Here is a 14,577-nt window from a genome sequence, read left to right as displayed (position 1 = left end):
TCTGGAATATTCAGCATGCTAGATATTGGATTTCTGTTTGGATGGTGTCTGCAATGTGGCAGCGAACCTCTTCGATGCATCGTTCAGTAGTTAACACTTAAAGACTGCAGAGCGCTGAGCACCCACAGATTTTTCCCCGATCTGTCGGCGAGCTTGTTAACTTCCAAATGGAGCTCAAATCAGGCTTAAAATCTTGTAGTGTGAAATAGGCTTTAGGGTCACAGCTTTGCACAGATTAGCTTTAATTCTAATTAAACACACCTGATATAACTAATGAAGTCTTTCGGGCTTGTTTGAAACCTACAGGTTTGCAAAGATTGAAATGAAACTCTACAGGGCAGTAGCATTCCCTTGCATGGCGTAAACTTGAAATACCAGCAAAACAGTTGAAACTGGAAGTGAAGGTACGTCTTAATCAGCTCCCTTGTTTGAAAGCATGAAACATGAATCATGTGAACCATCATCAAACATAACGACAAATGAGAGATGTTTTTTCCGAAAAACAGAAACTGTTATTTATTTAGATTTAACATTAACAAACATAGATAGCCAGGGGAAGAACTCTGGTGAACATTTATAATTGTTTAATGGTTTAAATGTGGCTGGTATATGAAACGATCAAATTATTTAGCTGTAATGTACTTTTCAAGACTTCACACTCAGATATTGTTTGACAACTGTTAGCAGGTTTGGTATGCTGTCCCGGGAGAGAACCCTAAGCTCGGAGATAGTTGAGCCCAGGGCTCCTCCCTGGTCCATAGCCAACCCAGGCTCATTCTGAGAACGTAGTCCCGTGGACGTTTATGGAGACCGCTAAATACGTAGGCGGGGGTACTACGGCTGCATTTAATTTTTTTAAGCGAACGCTGCGGGGCTGGTGTGACGCCGTTCCTTTCGGCGCTTGCCGGCCGGCCAGCCGGCCGCTCGCCTCCGTGTGGAGGGCTTTCACGCTGCAACCAGTTTGTCCGGTTAGCTCTTCGTGTACTCTGGCGGACTCGAGGCGCAGAGAGGGGCTGACTGCGACGACGGACCGGGTTTCGAGTCCGGGGAAGAGGGGTTTCCAGAAATCAGGTAAGAAAACAAAATCCAAAAAATTAAGCAAACAAGTTCGTCACAGGGTGAGAATGTGGTCCAAAAATCCGAAAACGTGGTAAAAATCAGACGAGGGCTTTTCTTTTTCTGGACGGCTTTTGTGAATCGTCGTTGGTTGGGTTTAGGGATGGAGGAGGGTGGGTCAGCCGATTGGCCGGTCGCACGGTCAATCATTCTGTCATCCAGGCAGACAGGCGGAAGGTCGTTCGACAGCGCCTCTAGCGGGTTTACGCGAGAACGACGCGGGAAAAAGCGTGCACAGCGGCGTCTCGCGGATTCGCGAAAACAAAAACGGCAAAAATACGTACCTCCCGGGACGTATTTCGCTGTCTCCAGAAACGTCCCCGGGACTATGTTCTCAGAATGAGCCTGGGTTGTCCATAAAGCATGTGAGGGGAATACGAGATCAGGTGGTTCTCGAGAGCTCCCCGTGGTAAAGGAGGAGAGGGGGTGAATGGGGGGTTTCTTCGGAAAAAACGAAGATAAGAGAGTAGTTCTAGCTAGGCTACTTATAGTGAGTTTGGATCAATCTGATTGGCTAACTAATGCATGTAGATGAGTGGCCAGCTGCAGTCAATCATATCACGTGCTCCTCTCGAAATTAGTTTGTGAAACTTAACCTAAAAAGTTCTTTAATGTATTAAGAAATTAGTTGTGCTTTGTGCTTGTCCGTTTATAAATTGCAGTTTTGATGTTGTTCAATGAGGATGTTCTCATGTCCCACTCAATGACTATGTTTACATGGACATCAGTAATCGAATTATTTGCTTTAATCTAATTAGGAGACTAATAAGACTTACTGTAGGTGTTTACATGAGTTGCTTTTTTTAGTGTTACTTTCATGATCCCGTTTGACATGTTATAGCACATAATTCGATTAACGTCATTGCTTCACCTCGCTGTCCACATTTCATCCGGAGTTGCATGCAATTTCTTTCAGACTTTAACTGCAGTTTGGCACTTTCACTTTCAATCACGAACATTTCATGCACACCCTCCATGACAAACGAGATATTGGATGCAACTATGAACTGCTGGAAGAGTTGTTTTAATGGACGTTCATACCGCATGCTGAATGGAAGACAATAACCCTCCGCATTTCACACGATGCAGGTGTCTGTGGTCTGCACTGACTCAGTAGGTCTGAAGAGTGTCAAACAGCCGTGTGTGTGTGGACTATCCTGTCGCAAAAGGTGGGGAAAAGTCCTACATGATGGTAATAATTCGATGTGTGGTGTTTACATGCCTCTACTGCACTTCAATAGTGCGACTAAAATCGGCATACTCCACACGTCTTCGATTTCTCTATACTTCCATTACGACCTTAATCTGATTAAACGAATCAAAAATTGCTGTTTACACTGTTATCTCTTAATCAGAGTCTTAATCGCATTAAAATCGAATTTTTGGTGTCCATGTAAATGTAGTCAGTGTCCCAATATGTAGTGAAGCAAGTCAGTGTCTTAATGGACTTTATCCTCCTGTTTTTGCCGGGATTCTCCTGTTTTTTACCATTCTATCCCGCTGTCATCCAGTTTAAGCATTTTTCCATATGTTTCTATAAAAAGTGAAAGTAACATCAAAGGGGTGATCTTAAATGTGATATAGTCTAATTGCAAGAGCTGTTCAAGAGAGCTTTGGCTTTACTTTAGCTTGAAAGCTCGTTGAAAATGAATATTAGCCAGAAGCTAGCTCTCTGCAACTCTCACATTGTCGCCCCCTGAAGCTAAGCAGGGCTGGGCCTGGACTGGACTTGGATTGGAGACCACATGGGAAAGCTAGGTTGCTGCTGGAAATAGTGTTAGTGAGACCAGCAGGGGGTGCTCAATCTGTGTGGGTCCTAACACCCCAGTATATTGTTGGGGACTCCCTCAGTGAGCATCGTCTTTTGGACGAGACGTTAAACCAAAATCCTGACTCTCCATGGTCATTACAAATGTCCATTTTAAATGTCCTTTTAAAAAGTGTAGGGGTTTAACCCCAGCATCCTGGCCAAATTTGCCCACTGGCCTCTGTCCATTATGGCCTCCTAACCATGCCCATATCATAGTTGGCTTCATCACTCTGTCTCCTCTCCACCAATCAAGCTGGTGTGCGGTCTGGCGCAATATGGCTGTCGTTGCGTCAATCCAGATGGATGCTGCACACTGGTAGTGGATGAGGAGATTCCCCCCAAAAATGTGTAAAGCGCTTTGAGTATCCAGAAATGCACTATATAAATGTAAGGAATTGTTTGTTGTTGTTATTATTATATAAAAACGGCTGCATTCACTATGCAATCTCTGAATCAGTCAATTCATGTAATGCCTGTTTCACATTGCACACACAGGAAGTTTCTGCAGGTCTTGGTGCAGAAAAAAAGTATTTATATATAAAGAAAGATAGTCAACTAGAAAGAATAGAGATAGATCGATCTGTGCCGCAGACGCTGATCAGCTTCATGCTGCAGGTGCAGCTGGTTTGAAAGGCAACGCCTGCATACTGCTTCTGCTCTCCATACGTTCTGCGCACAGGTGACTGACCAACACGCTCTGTATAAAGAACACTGTTTTCAGATCAGCTACTGTACATGCGATTTGAAGATAAGCGAAAGTGGAAGCTTTGGTATTTGGGTGTGTTTTTACACAGACAAATACACTTAATAATATGTGTGCTCGTCCTGGCATCTGTTATTTTAAACACAAATAATTTTGTTTTAAATGAGTTTGAAAGTAATCCAATGCTTCCATTATGGATGTGTGTTTAGCTCTCAACGCAATTAGGCTAAATAAGTAATGACTAAAAAATAAATAAAAACACAAATGCTTGATCACGGCCTGGCTCGAAGAGTTTCAGCTTCGTAAAACATATGCCCGAATAGTTGGTGGTTCATTCCGCTGTAACAACCACTAGTAAATAAGGGACTAAGCTGAAGGAAAGTGAATGAAGTAATGAAATAGACTTTAGCATTCATGGAGTTGTTCAACTGTTGTAAAACGTGTGATGAAAGACCGTGTAAAACCCAAACCTGCCGTCAGTAGCAGCAGGCAAGAGCAGAAAACTCATTGAAAATACTGGGGTAAAATAAATTTGCATATTTTAAAAGACATGGTGCAGATAGTTCCATGACCTCGGGAGCTAGGGAGCTGATTGAAACCCCATAGAAACCCCACTGCCTACTATCGTTTCAGAAGTGTTACTGCCAGCATATCACAGACAGAAGTATAAATGCTCAAGTGCAATACATGTACCATGGGCAATCACTTGACAAAATCAGGCTTTAGGTCTCTCCACTGAGCACTCGCCTGCTTCTAAAATAATGAAAGCAACATACCCACATTTGTTTGCTCTTGTGTGTGAAGGGCTTCAGTTGCAGCATTGGTCTGGGCCCTCAGGAAGTGGTCTGAGAGGATGAGAGCTTTCTAAAATTACACCTGTTTGTTTCCGTTCCTGGCACCGAGAGCAGGCTGAGTAATCTGCCTTCTCACTCCACTATTAGTGTGTGTGTGGGCATACTTTTAGTTGACACTTCAGTAAGTGCTCTCACTGTTTCAAATACTGCTTTCATTCAAATAGCCAATGTCCAGAGGGCTAAATAGCTCTGTTTGTGTTTTGGAGGCATTGACTAAAATATAAATCGTCAGTAGTGTGGAAAGCAGCGAACAATTTCCATTTTGAAACACCTTAATGTCTACCATGTTTATTTTGCTAGCTCACATTGTAATTCTTAAGGGGAATAATTAATCCGTGCAGGTTAATCCACTGAAAAAAAATAGTTTGTTTTGGTAATATTCAATCAAAGTCTGACCTTTCGCTTCCGCGTTTGGAGTGGCAGTCCTTATGCTGACGTCAGCCTGAGGGCTTCCATTACAACTGTGTATTAATACACTTTCTGTGTCTTAATTTGTATACTATTCATCCTGAATACCCCACAATACATTGCATGTTGGATGTGAATGTGAATAGAACTACAAACTCGGGTTTAAAAAGTGTAAACAAACTACAAATATGGCAGACTCACGAGACCAACCATCAAGTAAGAGTATGCCAAAGGTTCCCGTATGGTCTACAATTTCCAGTAGAATTTCGAAGTGTAGAACCGTCCGTACTCTAACCGATAATATTGCCCACAATGCATTGCACAATAGATGTGAATTCGATAAGAACTACTCTCTCAGGTTAAAAAGAGTAAACAAACTACAAATATGGTGGACACATAAGACCCAACTATCAAGTAAGAGTATGCCAAAGGTTCCCGTCTGGTCTACTAGTTCTGGTAGAATTTTTGAAGTGTAGAACCATCCGTACTCTAACATAGAGTACTCTAATATTGCCCACAATACATTGCATGTTGGTTGTGAATTCGATTAGAACTACAAACTCGGGTTAAAATGTGTGCACAAACTACAAATATGGTGGACGCATGAGACCAATCATCGAGTATGCCAAAGGTTCCCGTATGGTCTACTAGTTCCAGTAGAAATTTGAAGTGTAGAACCATCCGTGCTCGTAACGATAATAGTGGCCACAATACTTTGCAAGTTGGATGTGAATTCAATTAGAACTACAAACCCAGGTTAAAATGTAAACAAACTACAAATATGGCGGACGCACGAGAACAACCATCAAGTAGAGAGTTTGAATGACTATTAATTCATATCTAACCAGATGAAAATATTGAAATCATGTTTTTCACGTTATATTTCATCTGCTGCAACAGTGTGAACTTCTATAAAGACGTGTTTGGGACATTAACTTGTGAATGTATAACTATTCAAAGACCTGAGGAGATTTCTGTGCATCAAAGATTCGTGAATGGCAGATTTACCTGCTGCTGCATCTTGAATGTAGTAGGGGATTAAATATGACACAAATGTGGATGATGTGTTGAGATGATTGACAGGGGACGTAACTAAGCAAAATTATGGTCTGTTAATGAGGAAGTAGCTTGCATATTCTTGTTACACATTTAAAAGTATGTACTTTTTCTTCACAAATACAGTACATACTTTTAGGATGTAGTATAAGTATGCGAATTGGGGCACCTCTCTTACCGTTAGTTTGCTGTGAGGGAATGATGTTCAAAGAAAGTTTCAATTGGGTTTCTGGTTCACACAGACTTTAAGGATCTTCTTAACTAATGCAATAATACATAAAATACCAGTGGTTCGTCTCTACTGAAGTCAATAAAAGTTCCAATGGAAAGATGTGGTTAGATCTGTTATTCATTGGGGCATTTGTCAGTGTGTAATGTATGTTTGCTATGCATCACTTATCACGCAGTAGTTTGAGTCTCAAATTGCTGTCTGGATTCTCTATAGTCACTCTGGTCCCAGTTTGGTTGTTTTATTTTCAGCTGTCCATCAAATCTAGGCTCTCGCTTTCAAGGCTACAGACATGGCGTCCCCTCTTTCTCTATTCGGTTCAGCCCTTTTTTGCAGCGTCATCTCTAATCCGATCTGTCTGTCTGTGTTATAAGGTTAAGGTCAGGGCTACATCTAACTTCTCCATCCTTTGAGTTTGGAGTCTGTATTTCCTCATCCCACACCCTGGTTCATGATAGCTTCAGCTCTTCACAGCCAAGCCACAGGCTCCTCATACAAAGTCCAATCAAGAGCTGATAAGCAGTTGGAGAGAGCGCCGTCTGTCTCTTTCATCCTTTCTGCTGCTGTACATCTTTTTGGTTTTGGGATGTCCCATGTTAGAAGAAATGGTTGCAATGAAACCAGTAAGTTTAGTGTAAACATTAAGATTTTTGGATGGTAGTTTTAAGGATATCGATGAGCAAGTGTGCTCTACAACAGTGAAATAATTCACGTTTAGAAAATATAAACCTGTTTCGCATCAATCTTGAGCAATCAAGCGCTCTCTAGTGTCTGACATGCTTCGCCCCATTCAATACACGTCTCATTTGCTGTTTATTTGATGCGCTTGAGCTCAACCACTCTCACTGGCAGAGCTGTGTGAAAGACTAAATGCTGTTGGCTGTTTTTTAAAAGGGGAGGAGCTACTCTATGGTCCCACCCTCTCTTAATTTTTCAGATTATGTCAAAGTTTGAATAAAAAAAATGCACATTTCAGAACCTTAAATGCAGATTTGCATTGTTAAGTATTTCAATACCATTTAAACATTTGCTGCTCATTTCCCTTTAGTTTTTGTTTGATTTAGTTCTTTTGTGAAAACTGTTACGCTCAAGGCGAAACAAAAAAAAGGAGGGGAAGTCAAAAGAGTTTATTTTTAAACCCAGTGATTAAATATTAGGCAAAAAGCCTTGCCAAATCGCACACCGCTGATCTCCATCCAACCCCTGGTTCAATCAAGAAGTCTCTGAGCTTCTTCCAAACAGGACCAGGATGCTGATAAAGAAGCACAGCCACAGATTATCTCTCCGAGCCAGCGTGATTCTAGAGAAAGCCATTCATAGCTTTTAATCAGCTCTCGTCTGGACTATTGCAATGCACTTCATGTTGGAATTAACAACATACTTCATCGGTTACAACTGGTGCAAAATGCTGCCGCGTGCATGCTGACCAATAGCCACATTACACCTGTCCTTTACTCTCTTCACTTGGCTTCCTGTTAAAGTCAGAATTGATTTTAAACTACTGGTGTTTGTTTTTAATGCGGTTAATGGTCTTGCACCTTCATATTTATGTGACATTTTAGAGGTTCACAAACCGATTGTTGCCGTAGGTCCCCTGATCCAGGTACAAACAATGGGTTCATTTGCAGTGGCAGTCCAAAACTGTGGATTTACCCTAACTTTAGTACTTTGCATCAGTCACAATTGTGACACTGTTTAAACTAAACTAAAACCTATTTATTTAGACTTGCTTTTGATATTTGATAGTATAAAATGTTCTTTTATTGTTTTATTGACACTTGTGTTTCTTTCCGTCATGTGTTTTAATGTTTCATTTTGTTTTTAATACTGCAAAGCACTTTGGGCAGCTTCCTGGTTGTAATAAGGTGCTATATAAATAAAATTTAATTGATTGACTCCTTGCCATGCAGCACATCTGTAAAGGGAGCAAACAGACAGACAAAAACAGCAGACTGAGCGACACAGCGCAACAGCCGGGACAACACATGTTTTATTAAGTTTTCACCTATTTAGTTTTAGTATTTGTAGTTTAGTAAAGTTAACAAAACAAGTCCAGTGTCGACCACAGCTAATTAGGGTTTGCACAGCTTACTAGAACATCTTGTGCAATAAAACTATTTTATAATAAAAAAGAAAATAATTGTTCGAACAAAACAGTGAATCCAGAACCAAATAAATTCAACAAATAAAAGTAAAAATGATACATTCAGGCAAAAAATCGTCATATTATTGATCATACAGTATACACAGTTAAACATGCCTAGTTTACATTTTAAGCAATAACAGAACGTATAAAAGAAAATTAGTTTTTTGTATACTATCATGCGCTTGACTGATGCGTTTAGTTGTAAAAGCGCCATCTACTGTGTTTCTCTAATAGCAGCAGGTTAGATTTTACACCACAACCCACTCCCAATTCTGTTTTGTACACCTACCAATTCCCTTGGCCCTTGAAACAGAGTGTAAATGGGAGGGCGTTCAAAGTTTACCCTAAGAAATGGGACAAGCACTACACACCTGCAAACGTCATCATATGTCATCGCAATCTCTTGCATCATATGAGATCAATGATGGCGACTGCTGTAGTTATTCCAGTTGTGTTATTTTTTGGTATTATCTTAAGAAATCTATGAAGGGAACGATTATCATGTTATCATTATGATATAATGTGGCAATAAGATCGTAACTGTACTGTGCATTTACAACTGTGGCCATATTCATCTATGTAAACACATGAAAACAAAAATAACTGTAAAAAGCTCATTCCCAGCCACTAGACTTTCTGACAGGGGTATTCGAGTGTCATCGAGTGACAGAATGTTGTGGGACTGCTGTACAGGAGTTATTATTAGGCATTATAGATTTATATATTATAGCCAATTTAGCCGTTTTTATTTTAGCAAAATAATGACAACAAATACTAATGTGTGCATCTCCTGACTTCCATGTGCAGCCATGCTGTCGTTGTAGATGGTGTACTCTGGGAAATTTCCACATCCCTTGGTTTCAAGTGTGGTCCTGAAGAATCTCAGTTTCAAGGGCTGTCTAGCCCTATGCCTTCAAGCTAAAGAGAATTGGGACAGCCAATGAACGCGCAAAACAAGGGGTAGGGATAAGGGGAAGGTCTAAGGGGTAGATTAGGATTGGGCCTTGGTGCTTATGAATTCTGAAAAACGATTATTTATTTTAGGGGTGTCAAAATTAATTGTTTCTTCAGTGCCACCGCGATGTAGACAGCAGACAATTTGGTATCAGTTCGGTAATAATCATAACCGTTTATTATGTACTGACATCATTTATCTCATATGCGCCATGTTGCTGCAGCTTACTAAGGCGATGGAGGCAAGCACGAGTATTTACAACACTCCAACTACTTAAAAACGAAAAACTGCACAATTTCACTGCGTGTGTGTTTGCTGGACAGTCTTTCACAGACACTTACAGCAGAGGCCCTTATTTAACTGGATTGACTGTGGCCCATTTGACCGGCTGCGTGACTTTTCCTCTCCTCTCGGCTGTTACAGCGGTACTTCTGGATACAGACACGAGTGGCGCGAGTTTTCTCCACCGCATCTATCATGATCAGCAGTGATCGCCGCTGCAGTGTTGCCAGATGTAGCTGACTGATTCCAGCCCAAAACTATCCAAAACCTGTCAAGTGCCTATCCAAAACCGCCCAAACTGGCAACACTGCGAGTTTATCAGTGTCATTCATCGGTGAACAGCGCCTGTGAAGTAAATATAAAATTGTGTATGGAAAGTATCGTCAATGCAATCGATGGCATGATAATTGTAACTGAACCGTGAGACTAGTGTAGTATCACACCTCTATTTACTTTGCTCGTTTTATTTCAGTTAGTTTCAGCTTTTAGTTGGTCAGTTTAGATTTTCATTGATTGTAACATTTGTATTTTATATTTTTATTATGGTTTTATGGTTATTTAAAAAATAATCTTGCTGCACACAAATAAAACATGAGCCATTATAATAGCGAATGGCTTTTTTGTAACTCTAGACGCAAACTATTGTTGTTGTTGTCCCTCAGGTGTTCAGTGGCAAGAGACCAGAAGAGAGGACTTCAATCCTCAACCAGCGAGTACTTTCCGGAAACTCTCTCCTACGCCTCCGTTGGTGGACGGCCAGCAGCAGGCCCTCACCTGCCTCATCAGCGAGAAAGACCTAGCCCTCTTTGAGAAACTAGGTGACGGCTCCTTCGGTGTGGTCAAGCGTGGAGAATGGTTCACGCCGAACGGAAAAGTGGTGAGTAGAGAAAAGATGAAAGTGTTTGGAAAACAGTGGAGGCTTTGTTAAAAAACATCAGCTTTGCAGATGCAGTGTTCACATACAATATGCATGCACTTGGGGTCAGGGTTGGGTAAGTAAATAGGGTATATGCAGAAGTATTTTTAATTGTCAGTAACCCACTTCAAGCGCGTCCTATATGCTGTGAACTATATGCAGTTACAAAATTTAAGGTCTGTTTTCTTTAAAAATCAGTGATCTTCACTCCCTGATTAATGTCCAATATAAAGTAGGTCTCAGAATGTACAAGAAGCTCTGCATATTCCATTGTCCCACTCCATGTCTTTAAAATATGAACATTTATTTTACCCCAGTATTTCAATGGAGCTCGCCTGATTCTCCTGACGGTGCTTTCGTTTAAACAGCTTTCATTACGTTTTACGCTTGAACAACCGAATGAAGGCTTTATCTATTACTGATTATATTTTATTTACATTACAACATCAACTCTGTAAAATTAATCTTATGAAATAGAAAATAGTCATGTTAAGTTTATCTGTAGGGGAAAAACACTAGTACCCCCATTACTAATTACATCATTAAAGTGGTATTTACATGACTTTGTCTAAAAAATAACTTAGTTACTCAATAAGTAATTCAATCACTGGACTCAATAACAAACAATCCACATAAATCTCAACACAAAGATAGACGGTAGATGTTTTTAATTCTCTAAATTCAAGTTTTAAATCTATTTTAATCACCGTTTGAACAATATCTGAATACAAAAGGTTTCAAGTGAATAATGACAGAATATATCATACATCCATATATTGACATACAGTACAATTTAAAAGAATTGTTTCTTAATGTCAATAGTCAGACAAAAGTTTTTGTGCAACATTTCTCAATAATAAATTAATATGTTTCTCTGAACTTTTCTAAACCTATACCGTCATGTAGCAATCGCTCACTCTCAAATTACCTCGCTAAATGTTTTTAGCTTAAAAATAGTCCAACCATGAACCCCCGCCCAACCCCCATATTTTTTTTATTAATTAATTACATTATTTTTAAAATAAGTTTTATTTAATTTATTAAATGTAACCATTTCATTCATTTCTTTTTCTTATTCATTTTTAATTCTGTTCATTTGGTCCCTGTCTTAAATCAGTTTGTGGTTAAAAAAGGAAAAAAAAATGAAAATGCCTTTGTTACTACCTTTACTACTTACTTGTTTATACCTTCAATGTAATGTACTTTTGTTTTGTCAAAAACACAATAAAAATAGTATCATTATGAATGAGTAAATAATTTTATGAGTAAATTTATATTACTCTGCTTCACTGAATCAATGTGTATACACTGTATACATCTGCTGAACTCATGTACAGTATGTACAGTAAGGCAAGTAGCTAATAAATTACCTAAAAATGAAAAGTAATCCATTACTTTTTCAGCAGAAAGGTAATCTAATTACAGTAACCAGTTACTTTGTAAATAATTACACCCAACCCTGCTTGGGATGGACTCAAGATTGAGATTCAGGTTGTGCTATTGAGGTATGAGTGCATTGAATATCTCACTAATATATATTTTTTGCTCCATCACTTGAAATCCATCAAGTAACACCTTAATGGACTAGTGACTGCAGCACGTTTTTGGCTGGAGCGTTGTTTGTGGCACTCAGGAACAGATATCAACACAAGATTAGCTTTCAGACACTTTGTGTCTGTGGTCCCACCTTTCCCTTGGAGTGTTCCAGGACTCTATGTGAACATCCTGTTTCAGGGCTGATCTCTACATGTCGTAGCAGCTGTGTTCTCCGGAGGAGGCTGTAGAGTGGGAGAGACGGGCCTCTAATGACCTGATGAGGGGTCAGATGTCATGTGAATGGAGCCGGAGGCTGTAGTGATAGTCTGTGCTGCACACCAAAGGCTTCTGTCCACATGGGACCCGACTGAGAATATCTATCTTCTGTCTGATCAAACCCTGCTCTGTTATGCTGTACACAAAATGACAGGACATCTAATATTTATGCCAACAGATCTTTTTACAGGGGCTCATAATGTCTTGACTTTCAAAAGCTGAAATTTAGGCCTTAAAAAGTCTTAAATTTACTGAAATATTGTGATGGATGTCTTAACTTTTAAACGGGTCTTAGTTTTCATTTGTGCATGTAAAGCTATGCAATCGGTACAACCAACAATCCATCTAAAGCAAACATCTGACAAAAGTACAATTGATTAACCCTATATACCAATATGGTTTAATTATCTTCCTTGAATCCTTACAATAACATTTGTTTAAAAGTTCTCTATGTATGTGCATAAAGGTATGTTGTGAATAAATTCAGTTCTTTCTTGTTTTTAAAACTTGTCTTTTTTAATGAAAGTTATGATAATAATAATTAAAAAAAAACATTCACCTGCCACTTTATTAGGTACACCTTACTAGTACCGGGTTGGACCCCCTTTTGCCTTCAGAATTGCCTTAATCCTTCATTGCAGAGGGCCAGTTGGCATTTCTGTGTGAAGTTTGCATGTTCTCCCCATGTTGGCGTGGGTTTCCTCCAGGTGCTCTGATTTCCCCCACATGCTCAGGTTTCCCCCCACAGTCCAAACACATGCGCTCAGTAAAATGTTCTTTGAGAAGTTATTAATAATCTGTTCAATACTTATTTAATGCCAAACGAATGGTAAAATACAGATTGTGATTTAATTGAATATAGGCTAGTTTAAATAAATAAATAAAAAATATTTTAAGAGCCTATATAAATAAATATACGGTTTAACGGTTTAACAACTTTATTAATCCCACCAGGGGCAATTAGATTAGGGTAATAGCTTTTCATGATTCAACAAACATAGACAAATCACTTACAAACAGTGTTAAAAAAAACAATCCAGCATGCTTCATGTATAAAAAAAAAAAAACCTTGGAAAAACACATGTATTAGAATTGTATGTCACATGTATGTGAATTTAAAACTTGCTAAATGTAATGTTGTAAAGCCTTATTGCCTCTGGAACAAATGTAAATTTATATCTGTTGGAAGAGCATTTAATGCTCCTTAACCTTCTTCCAGACGGCAACAGAAAAAGGCTTCAGAGGATGGGTGTCATCTCTTATCACACTTTGAGTTTTCCTTAATACTTGCTGTTCATGTAACTCTGCTAGACTCCTCAGAGGTAGACCAATAATCTTGGAGCAAGTCTTGACTAAATTTTGCAGTCGATTTTTCTCTCTAACGGAAAGTGAAGAGAACCAGCATAAAAACATAGGTCTAAAATATTTTTTAATTAAAAATATTATTTATATTCTGAAAATGCGCGTGTCCGTGTTCATTATTCCATTAAACACAAATAAGACAGGTATGTATATTCCATGTATTTGAAGGAGCAGTCAATGCATGCACTGAAAAAATAGGCTAGCCACCTTAAAACTTAGAAACGGGAGTGCTGTTATATGTTTCAGGGTTCTTTCACTTTTTTTTTTCAGTTGTTTCATTTGTAAAAATCGTTTTATTTAACTTGTTTGTTAATTAAATCCAGGTTTGTTATTATTTTTATGCTAACTAATTTGCTATGAGATGTGGCTGTGCCCTCACGTGCAGCTCGCGCTTCAACTGCTGCTGCTGAGACAAAGAGAGGGAGAGCGCAAGAGAGTAAATAATTTTTTTGTCCGAAAGTGTCAGTCAAGTGATGTTGATGTAAATTAATTGTAGTTCATTTATTAATAATGATGATAATTAAAAAAGTTATACTATTCTATTTATTTAATAATGCAATTAAAACATGTTATAGGTCTACATGATTTCGAAACGAGCTAAATAACGTCTTCAAAATCGTCATAGGTCTCAGCTCTTGCCGATATCTTAGCCTATCGTCGATACACGATACTATACTTGCCTTTTTAAGACCATTTCAAGTGGATGCACATAATAGCTTTAATAACTTTAGTGGAAAAAAGGAAAAAACTTCCCGTTTTATCCCGACTTTAACCTATAAAACAGAAAAATAAAACACTTGTGTACAAATCTGGTAAACATGAACTCAGATAGGCCTGTGCGGCGATCTGAACAATGCCAGATGCTACATGATGTCAATCCAAAAGCTGGAACCTCAGCCAGAGTCCACGCTGGTGCTCAGGGAATAAT

The 14,577-nt window shown here is 39.0% G+C and overlaps 1 protein-coding gene across 3 annotated transcripts in view; it reads left to right on the top strand.

Moving 5' to 3' along the window:
* The window catches only part of tnk2b (tyrosine kinase, non-receptor, 2b), a 59,808-nt gene that overhangs the window by 13,520 nt on the left and 31,711 nt on the right, over positions 1–14,577 (top strand). For all 3 annotated transcript variants that reach the window (XM_056471286.1, XM_056471278.1, XM_056471270.1), the window contains exon 3: positions 10,222–10,436. In XM_056471286.1, the coding sequence (XP_056327261.1) occupies positions 10,222–10,436 (215 nt within the window). The remainder of the gene's footprint in view (positions 1–10,221; positions 10,437–14,577) is intronic.

This window comes from Danio aesculapii, chromosome 2 (assembly GCF_903798145.1).
Source record: "Danio aesculapii chromosome 2, fDanAes4.1, whole genome shotgun sequence".
Taxonomy (NCBI): domain Eukaryota; kingdom Metazoa; phylum Chordata; class Actinopteri; order Cypriniformes; family Danionidae; genus Danio; species Danio aesculapii.
This window is presented reverse-complemented; position numbering and strand designations above follow the sequence as displayed.